The following is a 20,277-nucleotide window of genomic DNA, read 5'->3' on the forward strand; positions in this document are numbered from 1 at the left end:
GAAGGTGTATATTAATATATTCAGTTGTACCTAACTGATTTCTTTAAAAAGTCAAATCACATTCAAAAGAAGTCAGTAGGACACAACTGAATATAAGAACAAACACCCCTGTTTAGCATTATAGATACGACCCTGGCCATTGTATGTTTTAAAAGTAAGGTGGACAGTAGATAATCAACAATCGAACTATTAAATAAAAAATATGACCAGTAATAAACTGTTTAGAAAATGTAGAATTGTATTTGATAATATATGTAAAGTAGACCAGAAGATATTGTTTCTGAGAATCACTTGCATCCAAAGTCCATTAACAAACAATAGAAAATAGTTTTTAAAGAATACCACAGAAAATGTCCATCAATAATAAAAAAACTCAGTCCTTTACATTGCACCAAAGCAGTAGTCCACCAATAGATTATACAAACCACCATAAGAACCATATCAGTCAACGGTCAACCAATAACAAATGAAAGTCAAACAAGTGCAGGAGGCCATGATATTGTTTAATCGATACAATACAATCACTGGGAGCAATTGATCACAATTTCTTGTACTTGCATTACGTATACATTCGTTGATTTCTTTCTCATTAGTTTCTGCTACCTAGCTACTAAATCACTTTTTAGAAAACGACTGACATCAACAAAAAGTAAAGTTAATATTATCCAAAGGATAATAAACAAATAATACCAAGAAAATGTCACGTGGCCATTCAATTTACTACAAAGCAAGCAAAAAAATACGAACGTCAAGATTAGGAGTAAAAGAAACCATAGCTTTCGACTTAATGTGTGTCCATCATCATAAAATCGTCGTCTCATTTGTCGTCCAATTTTTGACAAAACGACAACAATCAAAATCCCATTGTAAACTAAAATTGGCACAAATACAACAAAATAGTTCCAATTGCTTTCTTCATCAACTCGCACGACAAGAAAGATGATCGTCATCAAAGTGACGGACCAAAGACTCAACACTCTCGCTGGAAGTGGTATCGCCATTGTTCATTAGTCGAATTTTTTTATTTTCGTAATTCTTCGTCCGCGCAACGTCGAAAGCCTGGTGACAAGAAGGTGAGTGACTAGTAACTGGGTGACTGATATCAGTGGTGGTGTGTTGGTGACCATAGATAGGTGTGCCAGTGAGGTGTACCTGTTTAACTCACCAATGTCAGGTTTGGTTAGTAGCACAAACCAATGTTTCAAAATTCAGTGGTGGTGTTCCATCCAAAATGTTCAAACAAACTTAGATGAAATTCTCAGAAATCAAGTTTATAGGAATCTGTACTAGACACGAGTTTACATCGATGTTGAAAATGAAGGTTCTTTATTTCTGAAGATGGTTGATTGTGATAGCTCGAGACAAGACGAAGAAATACAGGCGTTGTCTGCCATTTATGAAGGAGATTTTCTAATGATTAACCCAAATGAGAAAATTTTCGAAATTTGTATTAATCACGAGAAAGGGTGTTCGCTTAATTTAAAAGTCTTAATGCCAATGAATTACCCTAGTTCTTGTCCACCGATGTTTGAGCTCCATGGTCAGTGGTTACAGGACTGCGACGATGACGAGTTACGAAATAAACTTCATGAGATTTATTGTGAAAATGCGGGAGAATGTGTTGTGTTCCAGTGGGTGCAAGCTTTACGTAGTTTTCTTGACGAAAAACCATCTTTGCAAATTGAAAGTGAAGGTACACTTGTTAAACTTCTGTAAAAGGCGGAATATGAGTAACTAAAGGTGTATCAAATGTATTTGTGTTTTTTTAACAGTTATCAACAGTGATGAAAAAATAAATGACTCAGAAACAGTTGAAGAAAGTATAACCTGCATAAACAATCATGAAATCAATCCATTCGACATCATTCATGGTGAGCCAATCACTGACCGCAGAAGTACATTCCAGGCACATCTTGTTAAAGTAGAGTCAGAAGAGGATGTGAAGAATGCTTTGATAGAATTGAAAAAGATTCGTAAAATCTCCAATGCAACTCATAATATGTATGCATATTGTATATTAAAAGGAAAATCTCAGATTAACATTCATGACTGTGATGATGATGGTGAAACTCATGCTGGCTCTCGTCTCTTACATTTGCTGAGAATTTTAAATGTACAGAATTATTTAATTGTTGTGTCTAGGTGGTATGGTGGAATACAGTTAGGACCAGACCGATTCAAGCATATTAATAATTGTGCCAGAAAGTTGCTCAAAAGCACTGGTGTCATTGTAGATAAAAGTCATAAGGAATTGTCTTCCCCAAAGAATAATAAGGAAAAGACTAAAAAGGGCAGAAAACATTAAGACAATATGGTAGTTTTTGTTGATTACTGCATTAACTGTCAAACTAAAGCAAACAGACAATAAATACTTATCTTTAATGGCTCAAAAAATACTTATTTTAACATTAATCTTGTGGATTCTCATTTATATTACAATTAACACATGGAACATATAATTAATTACACTAATGTACAAAAATGCAGGGTAACATACATTTTCAGATAAATAGCTTCATAATTTAACAATGTTATAGATTCCTTAAATAGTCTTTTTTATCTTCTGGAAATTCAGGAAATACCTCAATCAAAATGACTTCAAACATTTCCAACAGCAACTGCCTGAATAAATTTGAAATTATCAATTCAATCAATTTGTAAAGGAAAATATATTGTTGTCTTAAAATTCAAACCTGTTAATTTCTGGATATTGAAAGGAATCGACTATTTCTTTGGCGCATTCTTCAATTATCTCTGCACCAATAGTGCTGTGAAAAATTCCTTGTAAAATCATAGAAATGTCGTAAAATTGAAGTATAAAGGTCATATAATCAAAATTTAACTTTATAGAAAACATCAACACTGACCAGTCAAGACATTAATGAGAGTTCTGACTGCTTTTTCTCCATTCTTCAAAATTTCTTCAACGTTTTTTTGGTCTTTTTTGATTTTGACAAGTCTATCCCCAGGCCAAACAGAGTCAGTTAGCAACTTAAGGTAATATTGCCACTGTTCTTCACTTACTAAATCAGATAAAAATCCTTCCATCCACCTAAGGATAAAACATTTCAAAGTCAACCCATTGGTTTACAAAATCTTTCGCATCTTTATTCATGTTTCTAAACTGTTTTATGATTAAGTGCTCTGATTAAGATTACTGATTAAGATTACTCATAAACTCAACTGACCATTCAATGAAACAGCCAAAAACAGCCGTTGCAGCCTCTTGCACTGGCTCAAGACAAACCCAATTGTGTCGTTTTTCCAAGAAATGACAGGAAAGATTAAGAACAGTTTTGGTTAAAGGGTTGCTTGCCCCTTCATCTTTACAGAGGCCTGTCTTGTATGAGTCCAATGGTTGAACATTCTTAGACATTTGAGATTTTTCAGCTTCTTTCATTCTTGATAAATCTTTTTCCAAACCGTTCAACTTAAAATTTGCTGAATAACTGACCTGTGCTTCATGCTCATCCGTCATTTTGTGACGTAGAAAAGATTGGAAACAACTGTGATTTACCTAATGAAAAAATTCAAGTACATATGTAAATATGTACATGAACAGACAAGTTTATTTTAATGATACTCAAACAATATATATTTTTATAGTTTGCTAAATATTTTTGAAATGATTATGAAATGAAATGAATATTTTGAAATGCATAAAATTTGCTGAATAACGATGCCACTGACCACACTTTATGATGAAAGCAAAGGCAATCAAGACGTATATTATTTCCAAGTGATAGAAAGGCCACAAACTGTACGTTCTACACGTAATGTACATTAAAACACAAAACTATCATTGCATTAAAATTACCCGCTAGTAACTATCTTAATTGATTTATTCACACTTCTGACAGGAATGTGACAATTTATATCGCTTTTTATACCTGACTATCTGTAGAACAAAAAACAAACGATCTGACATCGTCTTGTGTTGTTTTATCATCACCAAACATTAATCCTTCATAATCGTAGTCTTCTTCTCCATCAACGGGACCTAAATTAAGAAAAAGACAAAATGAAAATGGGAAGACGACCGACAAAGCGGAGAAGGAAACTAGGAACAAAGCAAAGAGCTTAACCATGTACCTGAATCAAAAGCCGTCTTTATATGATCCAAGAATTTCGACATATTTTCTTTCAATTTCTATAAAATAAGATTTGGTGATAAAATTTGGTAATAAACAGATTTTGAATAGATGGAACGGGTAAACTAGGGACCTAAGATCGTGCAAAGTTAAAAAAAACACTGCCTTTTGACTCGTAATTTGAATCGACCACAAAATGTTTCATGTATTTTCTTCATTTCTCCTTTAACTCCCATTTAATTTTAATTCATGTATCATGAGGCAAACATCCATTGAATTTGTGGCAAATTACTTTTAATGATAAAACTTATTAAAACCTGCAGTCTAAATAATCACTTGCTTTCAGTAAGCAATTTTCTCATTTTGTCTGTGTCGTAAAATCTATGGTTGTGTGTATTGGCTACTTTGCTTTTAGGCTTGGGGGAAAGGAGAACGCCAGAATGGTGGAAAAAGCAGTTTGCCATTCACACGTGGTTCATGTTTGTTTTTTCTGCGGCTGAATAACGTTAGACCTGTTTCTGTAACTGAAAAGTGAATACACTTCCAAGATTGACATTTATCTAGTTCACATCAAGTCATTTATACTACTGCACTAAAAACCAAATGAAAACTGAACTATTTTGTTTATACAAATTAACACTATTTTTGTAAAGTAAAAATAATTTCTCAATGCTTTTCTGTTAACAGTGGTGGACAATTCTTACATCTGACATCAACTACATTGTCTCCACCACTGACATTGAATCAACTTTTACTTTAATGAACACTGAACTACAAAACGCCATTCAACTATTCATTAAATGAAAAAAACGCCAAAAATTTAACTTTTAATAGTTATAGTACGTGAAAGAAGAACTCATTCAATATTTACTTTGTCAATTCTTGGCACTTGCGGTAACGTTGGAACTACAACTAAGGGTCGACGGAAATCAGTCTTGTTCTTCTCGCCAATCCCCAAGAATCCTTTGAAATCTTCAGAATTCAGAATCGCAGGTTTATTAACTAAACACTACAAAAAATAAACGAATATAATAACTTGAGTGTCAGAAACTGTTGTGTAGGTTAACATCTTAGTTTGAATGTAGTTCCTGGAAACCTTCTTTATAAGCGAGAAACACAGGAATGGGTTTATTACAACATTGCTCTCGCTAAAAAAGACGTTAAACAAACCTGGACGAGAACGAATTTTGCTGCTCGAGTAAATAAATGTCTTTTCTGTTACGTTTTTCATATTATTAAAAACGACAAAATCTTGTTTACAGTTTTTTCTATGACACACAAATAATCTAGACTTCATTATTTCACATTTCAAAAACAGATTTCTGCGTCACAATAAAAAGAATTCCACTGTTTTCACTTAAATGGAGAGTTGATAAACAGTTTAAATATTTGGTAGAAGCAAGAAATTCGGGGTGTTAGACAAAAATACAACCTTACCTTAAGGTAATTTTCTAGCAAAAATTGCCTTCCTTTAATAACATCTTCATCCAAACGAAAAAATGGTGAATTAAACTTTCTGTTTGGTTTTGGAATATCTGAATGAATTGAAGTCATTTCAAGTTAACCGAACAAACATATACAAAAGAAAATTAAAGTGACCTTTCATGTAGTCGGACAGTGCTCCACACACTAGTCGATGATGTAATTCCATAAACTCACGATAACGTCGTTTGATTTGATTTACTCCACCAAGTTCTTCATCTTTTTCATCATCATTAACTTCCCACAAATGTAAATTGTACTGAACATAAAATATAAATTTACGTCATTTCATACCAACTACGTACATGCATACAAGTCCTGAGTAGTGGGATTTTGTTTACTAACTTACCTTTATCAAGTAAACTGTGTATTTTCTCTTGTATGGTTCAAATGAATGATCATTAATAAGTTCTGTTGATGGTATATTGATCATGGAAGAAAGATTAACCGTGTCATTAATGGCAAATTCTGCTCTTGATATCATATCATCTTCTATTTGACGTTCTTTTAGTGACAAGTCATTTTCTTTTATATCTATAACAGTCTGAGTGCTCTTTACTAATCTATTATCCTTACTATCTGCAGAGTTTTCTTCCAATAAACCATGATCCTGTAGATTTCTCTCCAATTTCTTCCAACCTTTCTTATCTTCAACAAGTCCACCATCATAGTTCCCAAAGTCAGGAGCTGAAGTTTTTGAGCTAACATTACAATTTACACTTCTTTGATTCTCCTCAAACATCTTTATGAGTTGTTCACCATGTCTATCAGGTAATGAATTGTCGCCACAAACACTAACTACTGGCACATCATTGCACTTTGCAAACACTTCATTAACCAAACAATCATCATCTGAATTGTTGACAACTTTGTCATTGCTGTTAACTTGATCAAAAAATTCTGATGAGTCCATTCTTTCTGGTTCTTGCAAACTTTCACTTTTCAAGTTGGTCTGGGTGACATTACCACTACTACTAAAACATGAGCTTGTCTCATGATATTCTTCACTGGAAAAGCTCGACAACTCATCATTGTCTGCAATTCTTGAAATGTTTTCTTTGTTGAGAAGCCATTTTCTTGAGCCACTGGTCTTCAGATTAGGAGAGGAATTAGTTTTACGCAGTTTTTTAGGAAGCATTGATCTGCTTTTTGAGCTAAACAATGAGTTAAAAATAGATGAATTTTTTCCTTTATTTGGTTGAGAAGGATTGTTCTTCGCTTTATCAGAATCATTAATGGATAAAAGTTGAGTGGATTCTTTGCTTTCTACATCTTCCTTCTTTCTGTTAACATTGTTCTTCTCATTTGCTTGCTTAGAGAATAATTCAAAACTTGTGCTTTCTTTATCATTGAAGTCATTTAAGTCGTCAGAATCAGATCGAAAAATTGAATTTAAACTTTGATCATGTGAATCATTTTCCATTGAATAATCAACCAAGTCTGTGTGATTCTCCTCAGCTATTGTCAAATTATTGAACTTAAACTTTGTAGTTAATTGCTTGCTTTCTACCTGTTTGTCATTTTCTTTCCAATCAATATTCTCTTTTAAACATTCATTGAACACTGAGGACATGTTAAAGTTTTGTTCCACAGCAGATGTCACTTCCATTGTGGAAGTTTCATCCACTTCAGAGATGCCTTCACCAAGCATATGAATTATTGAAATGTTCACAAAATCTGGTTGAGAAATTGTTTCAATGAAAGGCAGGAGAACATTAAAAGTCAAGATTTCTCGAAGTATAAGTCGACCAATATCACAACTAAATGTTTTCTTAGGAACTAGTTTAAAAAGTAACAAATCAACAATGTTGAGAATGTGTTGAGATTCATCACTGACGTTTGGTCGATCGTTTTTATACTGTGAACAAATAAATTCGACAATGGCTTTGTTGTTTTCTGAATGCTTTTTTGCAGCTTGTAAGTCTGACAAATGTCTATGATAAACTAAGGACAATTTCTCAATGTGAGTTTTTACGGATGTATTTGATAATCTGTCATAAAGAGTGCAAGTAGCTTCTTCAATAAGTGATCTGGTTTCTCGAATAAATGCATCGTGAACACCTACATTTTGGTACCAAGATATCACGAAATCTCGCAAAATATTTCGTATCAAAATGTGTCTACGCCTTTTTAATGCAGAGGGGAAAGGTTTTCGCGAAGTTTTGACCGAATTCCCTTGCTTTTTCGTAACCACAAATCCTTTAGATGAAAAATAGGCTGTATAGTCTAAATTTTTTCTCCATTTAATAAAGTGCGAGCAAACACAAACGACACGATCGCACAAAAGGTAAAAGCCAAAATTCCATCAACACTGCTAATAAGAATGGCAAAAGCAATAAGATATAAAGTTACCGACCATAGCATTGCCAAAGAAAAACTCAACTAAGTATCCACTTCTTTCTTTAAACTTTGGAATGTAAAGATTTCTTGCAACGTAGACAATTTGTTGCATGAAAAGGACGCCATCTTGAAATTTTAAAAGAAGAATATATTATATATATATTAGTGTACAAGTGGTGATAATATGGAGCATGGAGGATCAGAAATCTAACTTCAAGTTAAACGAATAAATTGTTCGGTTATTTGTTTTAACAATTAGTTCTCCGATTTAATACTAAAACTATAAATCACTTTAGGTATTGTGATTAGGGCCTAAGGGCTTTTTCACCTCGCCTTGGGAGAAAAATTTAATATTCTAATTGTTAATACATTGGCTGGCAGCACTTTACCACGATTTATAACATATAGAAATAGCAGCCAATCAGAGCACAACACGAGCTAAGCAACGAGCGGTGCCACGCAACGCGCGCGATACACGCTTTAAAAGTAAAGTAAAAACTTTTAAAATATATAGTAGTAAATGAAATTTGTAAAAGATATTGTTGCTGATATATGAAGTACGGTTTTATAGAATGTACAGTAGCTTCTATCAGTTTTTCTTTTCCGTTTCTTGCTATTTTTTAATGCAAAATCATGTGTATGTTTTTGGAAATTTAGATAATGGTAAGTATCGTCTGACAGTTTTATGTTGTATTATTAAGATTATTCGGTATTTCAAAAGTTTGTTTGTTGCCCCATTTGCAAGCATTTTAATCAAACCATGTCAATTTCGAAGAAATTATTCATGCAAAAGTTTTTTCTCTCTTCCGAGTTATCTAAACAAAATTAAAGCAGTTTTTAACAAACAGAATTCAAGTTTGTTACATGTGGTAGTGCCGTAAAACTTCTCAATCCATACCACAATGTAAGATTACATTCACACGAAGTCAAGTATGGTTCAGGCTCTGGACAACAGGTTTAAATTTTCACTTTAATTACTGGTGATAGTCATTGGTATGTTATGTGTACTGTTGTTTCAGTCAGTTACAGGTGTTGGTGCACAAGATGATATTAACAGCTTGTGGATAGCAAAGGGTAAAACAGGAACACCTTGCAAACGAGGGTAAGTAATGTACTGATGAAATCTCTTTGAGTAATTTGAATGTGTTGTTTTGTATGAGAAAAATTTTTTTCTACAAAAGAAACCCTATAAAATGCGGTAGCACTATTCGCCTGGTTCATCAGAGTACTCAACGGTACTTACACAGTCATCTATTTCAATCACCACTTTCAAGCAACCAAGAAGTCAGTGCATTTGGTGAGCATGGTGTAGGGGATGATGGTGATCATTGGTCTGTCATTTGTTCTACCAAATATTGGAACAGGAGTGATAAAGTGCGCTTCAAACATACACTTACAAAGAAGTAAGTCAAAATATACATGCACTTGTTTAGATATTTTGTTAGTGTTAATGCATAGATCCATGTGTTCTCCTAGATATTTACATATCTCAGGTGCAACCTTTGGCCGACCGATCAGTGGACAAAGTGAAGTGAGTGCTTATTCCTATACCGAACCTGGTAATGAATGGAAAGCCATGGTATGTGTACATCATTTTCCACTGTAATTAGAATTTAGCATCATGATTGTTTTATATGTCTTATGATTGAAATTCATATTATCTTTAAAAATTTTTAGGAAGGTATCTACATACATGATAGCTCAGAGAAATGAAGAACTAACAAAACAAGAGCAATGCCATTCAAATAAAAGAACAGCTAAAGGAACTTTTATTGCTTATAAGAATTAGATTTGAATCACAAATTCCAAGGTGAAATTCAATTTACATCGGTAGAAAGCAACCTACATAAATTTTCCATGTATGCATATTTGTGTAAGTAGTTTTTTGAAAGTCTCATTGTATAAAACACAAGCACTGTTATTTACTTAACATAAGCATTTTACATAGAGGAAAAACTCTACTTTTACATTCTTTGTTTCCATGTTTCCTTGAGATAAATTTTTTCGCCAAATCTCGATGTGATAGTAATACCACCAGCTTCAACTAATCTTGTATTTTACTAGTAGAAAAATCAAATTCATTTATATAACATGTGTATAATCTTGGGAAATTTTAATGTTTGACTTGTCCTTACCTATCTTCCACTTCTCTTGAGGCAGGCCAGTAAACTTTAAAAGAATATTCATTTTTTGAAAATGACCCCTTGAAAAGATTTTTTGCTACTTGAACAATAGTCATCAATTTAAATGCATCATTTCATCATGAAAAACATCACAATAAGCTCACATATATAATAAGACTGTTTCAAAAATCAATATGACTTACAGGATTCACACAAGTACAATCTAATGACGTAGGTTGTACATAAGAGTGGTATTTATCGGCGAGAATTATCTGAAAAAAAAACGCAGCATTGCTGAAAAAAGGGAACTTAAGTATTTCACAATATATACTTCACTAACAGCATAATTGACTACCATTAGTTGTAGAGTAAATGGTAAAGCATCATTACCATTGTGAAGCAACTTACCAGATCAGGGACGGGATATATTCGTAAAGCGTTATCGTAATTCCAATATACTGGTCTTACATGATGAGGAAGAGGAGCAAGATGAGCTTGCGAAATGATTGTTTTAACCAACTACAACAAAGATATCAATGGCTTGAAAAGTTTTAAAATTGTTTTAACCATACACAACTTGTGACCCCTGCGGTCTGCGTTGTCGCTGATATTTCTTAACATAGTTCGTCGCAAATCAATCCTTTTTGTCAATACGATTTCTTTTGAAAAAAAACTCACGTGGCTTGGTATGTTTTCGAGATCCTTGGGAAGATGAATGCAAGTACGACACATTTTATTCACTAAATCCTCTCTGAAAACAACGATCTCTTGACTGCAGTACTGTATTCTGTGACAAAAAAAAACCAAACACGTAAGAAAAAAAGCACACTGTGTGTTTGAAGCTGCATTACATTAAGACAGATTTCTAGTAAAAGAAACTTTACCTGCATGGGTTAGTAGCAAAAAATGTGAAAGGTATTTTTGACTTCATGCGCTGTGTCAGACACGATGGTAGAGCCGGCCTACAGAGATGAAAGAATGAAAATTTAGGAAAAGCAAAACAATAGCAAAATTATGAATGGAAAAGACGTCTGGTGGAACTAACATTAAAATGCTATTTATAAAAGAATAAAACAAAAAAATCAAATAAAAGTGACAATTGGTAAAATACCTTGGTAAAATATTTCCTGGGCCAGGATCCTGAGGGCCTGGGACGAACACAAAACGACTACTGTTGGAAAGAAAAAAGTGAAAATAAGATGTCATGGTCTTACGTTGAGCAAAAACTGCAAAATAAAGTGAGCAAACAACACAGAAGTTGTTGCTTTAAGAAACCTTTCAACTAATGAAGGAAATTCTGAGATCAAATCTGAAAGATCATTGAAGCATTCTGAAAAAAAGTAGAAAGCCAATAAAACCAATTTCCTTTGAAAAATAAGGAAAGTATGAACATGATCATGACTACCGCGTAATTTCCAAGAATGTTTGGAGCCAAAAGGTTTGGAAATAAAATTTCCACAAAATATAAACAAAGTTGGGGGAACAGAAGCGTAGCCGTTAAATAAGACTCTCAGTTTGGCCATAACCTAAAAATATATATAAATATACATAAAATGTCCACAATACGTACATCAACATCGTATTGACCACTTAAACTGCATGGCTGATTTGTCACCTTTGCTACGCATTATAATCTATGAAAAAAACCTTACAAGAAAAGGTACCTTAGGTAAGTCCAACCAAACATCTGACAGAATGACAAACATTGCTTCTTGATTATCTTCTTCGATGGTACGAAGTTTTGTTGACGTCTTTAAAGCCACTGCAGAAGGACCACCAAAAAAGTTTATGTTTCCAAAATAGTTTCTGAAAAAATAAAAAAGTCAAAGAACAATTCTTATTCTACACAAACTTTACCTACAATGAACAGTTTATTTTAGTTTATATTTTTGGAAGTGTAGAGACTGTTCTTGTTCTCTGTTGTTCATTCGTCACAATATACAGTGACACACGTTATCTTAGTTTATATTTTAGGTAGTGTAAAGACTGTTCTCATTCTCTATTGTTCATTCATCACTACCTACACTGACACACGTTATCTTAGTTTATATTTTAGGTAGTGTAAAGACTGTTCTCATTCTCTATTGTTCATTCATCACTACCTACACTGACACACGTTATCTTAGTTTATATTTTAGGTAGTGTAAAGACTGTTCTCGTTCTCTGTTGTTCATTCATTACTACCTACACTGACACACGTTATCTTAGTTTATATTTTAGGTTGTGTAAAGACTGTTCTCGTTCTCTGTTGTTCATTCATCTACTACACTGACACACGTTATCTTAGTTTATATTTTAGGTTGTGTAAAGACATTCATCGTTATCTTAGTTTATATTTTAGATAGTGTAAAGACTGTTCTCGTTCTCTGTTGTTTATTCATCACTACCCATACTGACACACGTTATCTTAGTTTATATTTTACCTTATGTAAAGACTGTTCTCGTTCTCTATTGTTCCTTCCGTGGTTAAATCATTCGTCAATATATAACTATACACACGAACAAATATCTCAAACCTCGTTACTTGCGAAGGCTCAGATGGAGGGCAACCCAAGGCCTCAACATGAAACTCGCCATCTTCATAGACTCCTGTAAAATTTTTTATTTAATTTTGAAACGGGTAAAACAAAAATAGCTTCGTATACAAACCCAACCTTCAGCTAAAACAAAGCTGTTTTCAGTAAATAAACCTGTGTGATATTTCGTTTTAAAAATAAAAGAAAACAACTCGGATAGAAATCTGTATTTTATAACATGATATAGTTTTTTATAAGGACAATACTTTAAAATAAAAATGTCATTGTATAAAGGATACTGCTTTTGACAAATCTACTGGAACAACACCAGTTGGATCTTCCAAGTAATATTTTCCCTAAATCGAATGTAAATCCAGCAATATTAAATGGATTTCTTGTTTCTTACATTAAAAACGTTCAATCTATGGTATTTACCTCTTTGATTTGAGTTACCATTCCAAGTACAATGAGTTTACCTAATATTGCTGTACTTCCGAGGAGATACTCAACAGGTTTTAACTAGAAATGTTATTTTTCCACAACTTAGAATAATTATCTTCAATCATTGAACAAATTTTCATACTACCAGCACCTCATACTTATTGGTTTTTTGACTTGGATGAGTAACCACAGATGGTGGTGCAAATAATTCATGTCTGATGGTTCGCTAAACACACAAAATGTCCATTGAAAAAATAAAATTCAATAATCCACAAGCCAATGTATATATTATCCTGGTGTCTAATGCAAACCTGATATATTGTCATATATCTATCTTGATAAAACTTGGCTTTACATGATGCTGTTGGATGGAGATGAAAATCGTTTATAGTATCTCTGAAAAACACAAATTCCAATTCACATCAAACATAGATATACTTAATGAAACTTCTGGCTGTGTAAAGATATAATTTTTACTTTCTATCATAAATATCTTTACTCAACCTCAAATATTTTTTCCTATCAACATTGTATTCATATCGAGGCACTCTACAAAATGAAATTTAAAGTTTTACAACAAGAAATGTACTATCCAAGTATGATATCTTACAGATGTAGTACCAATATACACTATAGGACTACATGTATGTTTTTTGAAGAGCTATCATTCAATGCCTTCAAACAAATGCTGAGTTAATACAGTATTTGATCCATAATCAATTTGATAACTTACTCAAATGCATCTATGACAGCAAAAACATTGTCACTAAAAAATTAAATTAAATTGAAAGAGCTAGACATATTTACAGCAGATCATAAATCCTCAGACAAGGGATGTTGTAAAAATATTAGATAGGAAATATTTCTAGGAAGTTACAAGTGGTTACCGTCTGAGCAATGGCAGCGTTACATCCAAGTGAATCGGGGTAGAAGTGTTTGGAGGCTGTCTATTATCAAAATTTGGGGGGAAATGAAGTGAGGGAAACAATAAGATTGAGAGGTGGGGCAATCTCTAGCAGGCTCCCTTAGTACCTCAGCAAAGGTGATGCCACTAAGTCTGAGCATGATCAGAGGCTTACTAACCTCTTTTCCTCTGATCCTTCACTGCATTCTTCAACAGCATTCACAACGAGATCTTTACCGATTGACGTTGATGACACTAATATAAAATCATTTTTGTCAATAGAGCAGCCGACTTCTCAAGGTGTTGTTTAATCTAAGCAATATTCAATCACTACATACAATGTTGTTTTGGATACTCTCAATGATTCTGTCCAGCCACTCATCAATATCTTTTACGTTCACTGTTGATAAAACGTCGCCAAGAAAACGTGACGATTCACTAAACAACATTTTACGTATCTCTCGAACTCTTTTGTGTTACAGAATACATAGAGACTGCTTTGAGCAGTTATAAACAAGAGAAAGCTTTTACCTTTGTAAAGATAGACCATGAAATTTGAAGGTTTTCACTATTCTTCCTCTCGCCGCCATATTTACAAATTTCGCGCGCAAGCCTCGAAATCAAAATGAATGATGACACATAATGCAAAACTGATCTATAACGTGAATCGAACTTGGAGTGAGAGGTCAGGTAAGATTCTTCACAAATCCAAGATTATTTTCAACTGCTTTCAAATGTGCAATGAATAAATGCAAACATCCAAGAATTTAACCTGTCCATTAAGAATTTCATGTCGGAGCATGTGAAGGGAAAAAGATTGACTTTGTAAAAAGTCAGGTGTATTAAGAATGTATGTGTTGAACAAAACTTTTCTACAGGAAAATCTTCAAACAATGATAAAATAAGCAATATATACAAAACGCTTCATACAGTACTCTAACAGTCCACTTTCAAATGCTTTTTTTTCCATTCAACGAAAACATTCTCACTATGTAACTAATGTAACAGTAAAATGCGTTGTCACCATGTTTTCCACTCCATTCCATTCTTTTCTGGTCCATTACTCCATAATATTACCGATGTTTATGTTCCTTCCTTCTTCCTTCCTTCCTTCCTTCCATTCCTTCCTTCCCTTCCTTCCTTCCTTCCTTCCTTCCTTCCTTCCTTCTTCCTTCCTTCCTTCCTTCCATTCCTTCCTTCCTCCTTCCTTCCTTCCATTCTTCCTTCTTCCCTCCCTCCTTCCTTCCTTCCTTCATGCATTCCTTCCTTCTTCCCTCCCTCCTTCCTTCCTTCCTTCCTTCCTTCATGCATTCCTTCCTTCTTCCCTCCCTCCCTCCTTCCTTCCTTCATGCATTCCTTCCTTCATTCATTCATTTTAAAAGATACACACGGCATTTTTGGCCTCTTCAGCAGTTTCAAACATCACCGTTCCACATCCTTTTGATCTATTCTTATCATCGAGAAGAACATCTGCTCTCACAACATGACCTACACAGATAATATTCAATTCAACACATTTCAATAATACGCGAAGATCCCGATCTTACAAAAAATCTAAAGAAGTGCAAAAATGTTCAGTTTAAATAAGTCGCTTGCCTAAAACGTAAGTAAAAGAAATAATTAGTTTTTGTGTTTACCTGCTTCTCGGAACTTATCTTTCAGATCTTGCCAAGTAACTTTCCACGGTAACTAAATGTAGAAAAGTAATACGATAAAAAAAATACATACCTTCGATGTTGGGTCATTTTTTCGACGTTCATTTTCTCTTGTAATGAACATTGTTTTATTTTATTAGCTTTCTAACACTTACCATTGAAAATAATTTCTCTTTTACACCAGGACTATGATGACACATGATGAGAACTCAAGGCAAAACTTACACAACTCGAAATATCCCCCTTCAAAACATTCTACCCGATAGAACAACCGTTTTTCTCGCATAATTTCATACAGTTCGTAAAAACGTAGCTTTCTTTTACATAATCTTTAGCCTTCAAGTATCTTTGCCTCCAAAAACTAAAACATTTTCCTTCTACACCTAACGTACCCAAAGCGAGCCCAACGTTACACCTACCATTCCTAACGTACCCCTTACGTTCCCCAATTACCTTATCTTATCATTGGAATGTGTGGAAAGGAACATCTTTTCGAAACAAAACGCAACAAAATAACCACGAAAATCCATGTTACAGATAAATTGCCAACATGTTCGACCGAAATGCTTCTTTCATTTGAAAGCAAAACAAAACTAGCTAACAACTACGGCTTTTAAACCCACTTACATTTCTGACAAACACCTGCTTTGATGGATCCCCTTTGAACTGGGTTGGACTTGAAGAAAACCCCAGTGATCCACCAGTTTGCCCCTGCAACCTGCTTAAATGTTGCATTAAAAATGCATATGGATTCCCCATGGACCCACTGTCAACAGAACTTGAATTAGGATTGTATGAGTTCCCAAAGGAGTTATCGGTTGCACCTCGAGAAGACTTTGCCAAACTGCCAGTAGAACTTGAACCAAGCCCAGCTAGACCAGCAAGATTGCCCAAACCTGCAAGATTACCCAAGCCAGATACATTTCCTCCAAGACCTGAACCATTGCCAAAACCTGCAAACTGGGATTGAAGGTTCTGTAGTTGAAGTAAAGCCAGTGGGTTAACTCCTCCCCCAAAACCTGCCATTCCAGCTAAACCTGTAAGTCCTGATAAACTGGAAAAATTTTGAAGATTTGCAGAAGCAGTTTTCCCACCATCCATGTTGCCAAACATGTTAAAATATGGAGACTCGCGGTCCTAAAAAAGTATCTTGAAATTAATATGATATTAAATATGATGAAACAAAGGGAATGAGAGCTGACTTCATGTTGAAACTTATTATGTTTTACTGTTAAATATTGCATGATTTTGTAGACTGGATATGAAATGTAATTGAAATGATGGGAAAAACACAATTTATCAAAGCTAACCAGTCTGACAGTCATTTTCCTTCCATTAATTAATTGACCATTCAGTTGAACTATGTAGAAGTTAAAGATAATCAAACAAGATTTCTGTACTACACAGACACATACACACACAAAGGAAACAATCTAGTTGATGAAAAGATACAAACAGCATTAACTGCTTCTAGGGGTGTTTCAAATTGCACAGTTCCATGACCACGAGATTTCTTATCACTATCTTCTGCAACATCAGCACGAACAACTTTTCCTATTATTGTGAAAGATATCAATATCTAAAATATGAGATAAAGAGTTGTCTTCTTCGTTGGTAATCAAATGAACTTACCTGCAATCTTGAAAGCGTCCTTTAATTTCATCCAATTTACAGTGTAATCCAACTAAATTATAAATTTTTTTGTGTCATGTATTATCAAAAAAGGTTGAGCTGTTCACTATGATAACAGAGTCATTTCAGAATTTCTATTACCACAGCCCTTAGTTTAGTGCAACTATAACATATTGCTTGAACAACTAATCTTTATCAAAAGTTCACTCACATTGCTTACAAAGACAGAACAAGATGTGACATCTGACTTTGAATTCATCTGTTGCAATAAACCAAACTGACCCATTCCTAACTGACCAAGCATGCCCAATCCTGCCATGTTATTTACAGGTCCGGAAAAGCCCCGGTTATCCCTATCAAAACTACTACGATCCCTAGATCTTGTGGGACGATTGTCAATTTCCATTGCGTCCTGCAATTAAAAAAATTATCAACAAGCCACAGTGATCAAATCTATCAAAGTTTTGTTTATTTCCAGCAATAAAAATGACCTCTTTAATTTTCACCAGTCGACCACCAAGATTGGTGTCGTGCAATTCACTGATTGCTCGACGAGCACCTTCAGATGAAACAAACTCAACAATCCTTGAGGCAAAAAATTTCAAATTATTTCAGAAATGATTCATTACTTTGGTAGCTGAACTATGCTCAAATATTAACAAAAGCAAAGGTGTACTTACCCACAGCCCTGAAAATGAAAAAAACGTTTATGGTCAACAAAGGCATAAAGTAAGAAATGAGTTTAAGAAACTTCTAAAGACGGACAAGTCCTTTTTCACTAATATGACATAAAGGGAAGTTAAAATATTTCAATAGAAATAATGCAAAGCCATTATGCAAATGTCTATATTCCAATAATATATATATATACAATGAAATCAAAAAACTAGTCAAGAAAACAAATGCATGTATTCTTCCCCAAGGAGTTTAATAAGCTCTATTACTATCATTCCACCAACTAACCTTGGACCGACCAGAAGGATCTTCAAGTATATCAGCATATACTACATCTCCCGCTACACAATAAAATAACAATCGATTTCAGACTTCCAACATGTTCACCATTTTTTACATATCTTTAATGTTATCATCGGTTAACTACCAAAATGAACAACATTTTATAATTTATTCATTTAAAATTATTTAATAAAATTAAATTTGTTCAGTTAACCAACAGTTTTATAGATCAGTAAGTCCACATCTGCTGTGTGTGTCCAGGGCAATGAGTCCAGGATTGCCAGATGAGCATAATTTCCGCCAAAAAACACAAGCAGTGGCTTAAAAAATTTTGTCTGGCAGAAATTTTTTGACAAGTCTGCCATGGCTGAAAATTGGCTTTTTAAATTATATTCCCAGACATGCTGAACATGTTTTACAGAATACTGGAATTAAGTAATTTTTGTAGATCTTTATGATTGCAAATATTTAAATCACCTTTGATGCACCCTTGTGTGTCGACATTCAGCACAACAATGCAAGCAAAAGCCTAAGGCTAAGAAATTTTATAAGCTAAGAAATAAGTCTTGCCTTGGAGTAGAATGAAAAATGTATATTAGTGCATTTTTTGTCTTAACCTTATCGATATAAAACCAACTCGACAATAATAAATAATCATTTGAAATGCATTGCAGATCTTTCCAAATTTATGTAACTAATATGACTTCAACGAACATTACTGATTTTTATAACTTCAAATTTGCAAACAAATATTTACAAATTTTCCATGTTGCATTTCAAATTCCCATTAAATTAAGCCATTAAATGGTGTTGCATTCCGATTGATTTAATGTAGTAGCTTGCACTTTTAATTTCTTTCCCATTAGTATTCCATAGTGTAGTCCCTTAAAAGTTGAATTTCGCTCTTACTTTTACTAACTTCTGGTTGCAGAAGTTGGCAGAAAACTGGCTTTTTTTGTTGAAATTTTAGTATAATTGAATTTATTCCATCTGGCCACCCTGTGTGTGTCTGCGTGGCACAAAGATGTCAATGAAGATTTTCAACATCTTGAACAAGAAAATAAAGATGAAGACATTTTCCATAAAAGTTAAAAACAAACTAGAGAAAACTGTGTAAAACCCCCACTAAATTCATAAAATGCCGCACAAATTTACAGCAATAAAGATGCACAGTTCACATTTCACATAAGACACTGCAAAATCCAAACGAAATTTTTACATTAAATATACGGACCTTTCTTCATGTGATCTTTCAGTTCCTGCCATCTAAGGGAGTAGGGTAAATTGTAAACGTATAACTTCGCATTTGTGTCTCGTTTACTCAATCTAGATTCACGGTCCGATTTGCTTGATGTGTAAGGTTGATAGCGACTGGAATTGCGCGATAACGAGTCATGCTTTCGTTCTCGTTCAAAATTGCTGCGATGGTATTCTCTTGATGTTTCTACTTCACGTTCATCTTCTCTAGGGCTTCCATCATTATGTAACTGCTTAGAGAGCTCTTTACGTGTTTCAACACTTTCTGACAACATGTTCGATAAAGAATAATCAACGAAAGAGGATTCGTCAGCTTGTTCCTGCCAATGATTCCTGCTTTGACCGGACTATTTGCCATATACCAAATTGCATGCACAGCCTCGTTCGGAAGCTGCCGTTACTTTCGGTAGAGGCAAGAAAAATAGGTACGCAGAGTTGGTATCCTCTGGAATGAGCACAGACCTCCACAAATAACTGGTTTCTTGACACAATTTAAATACTGAATATTTATTGCCTTAAGCTAGACATAAAGGAAGACATAAAGGTAGACACAAAGGTAGACATAAAGGTAGACACAAAGGTAAACATAAAGGTAGACACAAAGGTAGTCATAAAGATAGACATAAAGGAAGACATAAAGGTAGACACAAAGGTAGACAAAAAAGCAGACGTAAAGGTAGACCAAAGACTTGTCTTTTTGAAATATCGTTCATGTCGTCTCTTTTAAATTTCAATTTTCTGGGGTGGAGGAGTAATTGTTGGTCGTATAATTACAGTCAACGAATTACTAAAACCAACAATTAACGAAAATAAGCATAAAGGCACACATCTAAGACAAACATAACAGTAAGGACTCCAACTCCATACATGTTTTGTTTC

General features: G+C 34.0%; 5 protein-coding genes across 6 annotated transcripts; 2 read left to right on the forward strand and 3 right to left on the reverse strand.

Moving 5' to 3' along the window:
- Positions 1-1,078: 1,078 nt before the first annotated feature.
- On the forward strand, positions 1,079-2,394 carry LOC124451495 (protein IMPACT-like). Its single transcript, XM_047002123.1, has 2 exons — positions 1,079-1,693; positions 1,773-2,394. The coding sequence occupies exons 1-2, from the start codon at positions 1,339-1,341 to the stop codon at positions 2,303-2,305; spliced, it is 888 nt and encodes a 295-aa protein (XP_046858079.1). The 5' UTR covers positions 1,079-1,338; the 3' UTR covers positions 2,306-2,394.
- LOC124451486 lies at positions 2,361-8,093 on the reverse strand. The gene is made up of 10 exons (XM_047002112.1): positions 5,923-8,093; positions 5,691-5,832; positions 5,529-5,626; positions 4,963-5,100; positions 4,093-4,150; positions 3,891-4,000; positions 3,189-3,517; positions 2,868-3,052; positions 2,694-2,781; positions 2,361-2,622 (listed from the first exon to the last, which is right to left on the reverse strand). The coding sequence occupies exons 1-10, from the start codon at positions 7,222-7,224 to the stop codon at positions 2,532-2,534; spliced, it is 2,541 nt and encodes an 846-aa protein (XP_046858068.1). The 5' UTR covers positions 7,225-8,093; the 3' UTR covers positions 2,361-2,531.
- A 304-nt stretch (positions 8,094-8,397) lies between these two features.
- LOC124451503 (stromal cell-derived factor 2-like) lies at positions 8,398-10,024 on the forward strand. The gene is made up of 6 exons (XM_047002135.1): positions 8,398-8,576; positions 8,762-8,868; positions 8,933-9,015; positions 9,095-9,316; positions 9,390-9,492; positions 9,591-10,024. The coding sequence occupies exons 1-6, from the start codon at positions 8,486-8,488 to the stop codon at positions 9,624-9,626; spliced, it is 642 nt and encodes a 213-aa protein (XP_046858091.1). The 5' UTR covers positions 8,398-8,485; the 3' UTR covers positions 9,627-10,024.
- Positions 9,660-14,504, reverse strand: LOC124451507 (DNA polymerase epsilon subunit 2-like). Its single transcript, XM_047002151.1, has 21 exons — positions 14,429-14,504; positions 14,232-14,335; positions 14,077-14,152; positions 13,727-13,759; positions 13,498-13,542; positions 13,305-13,389; positions 13,145-13,219; positions 12,988-13,071; positions 12,852-12,908; positions 12,691-12,739; positions 12,553-12,625; positions 11,701-11,842; positions 11,442-11,562; positions 11,312-11,366; positions 11,148-11,207; positions 10,921-10,998; positions 10,715-10,823; positions 10,445-10,555; positions 10,240-10,308; positions 10,049-10,116; positions 9,660-9,973 (listed from the first exon to the last, which is right to left on the reverse strand). The coding sequence occupies exons 1-21, from the start codon at positions 14,485-14,487 to the stop codon at positions 9,958-9,960; spliced, it is 1,569 nt and encodes a 522-aa protein (XP_046858107.1). The 5' UTR covers positions 14,488-14,504; the 3' UTR covers positions 9,660-9,957.
- Positions 14,505-15,202: 698 nt separating this feature from the next.
- On the reverse strand, positions 15,203-19,740 carry LOC124457869 (myelin expression factor 2-like). Of its 2 annotated transcripts, XM_047008040.1 has the most exons (11): positions 19,376-19,740; positions 18,148-18,200; positions 17,865-17,872; positions 17,676-17,769; positions 17,396-17,596; positions 17,185-17,236; positions 17,005-17,106; positions 16,863-16,912; positions 16,180-16,689; positions 15,535-15,586; positions 15,203-15,385 (listed from the first exon to the last, which is right to left on the reverse strand). In XM_047008040.1, the coding sequence occupies exons 1-11, from the start codon at positions 19,671-19,673 to the stop codon at positions 15,273-15,275; spliced, it is 1,533 nt and encodes a 510-aa protein (XP_046863996.1). In that variant the 5' UTR covers positions 19,674-19,740; the 3' UTR covers positions 15,203-15,272. The 2 variants fall into 2 exon arrangements, with proteins under 2 accessions (XP_046863996.1, XP_046864003.1); XM_047008047.1 differs by lacking the exon at positions 17,865-17,872 and having other exon boundaries at positions 18,140-18,200.
- Between the last annotated feature and the right edge of the window lie 537 nt (positions 19,741-20,277).

Source organism: Xenia sp. Carnegie-2017, unplaced genomic scaffold (genome assembly GCF_021976095.1).
Source record: "Xenia sp. Carnegie-2017 unplaced genomic scaffold, XeniaSp_v1 HiC_scaffold_13, whole genome shotgun sequence".
Lineage (NCBI taxonomy): Eukaryota > Metazoa > Cnidaria > Anthozoa > Malacalcyonacea > Xeniidae > Xenia > Xenia sp. Carnegie-2017.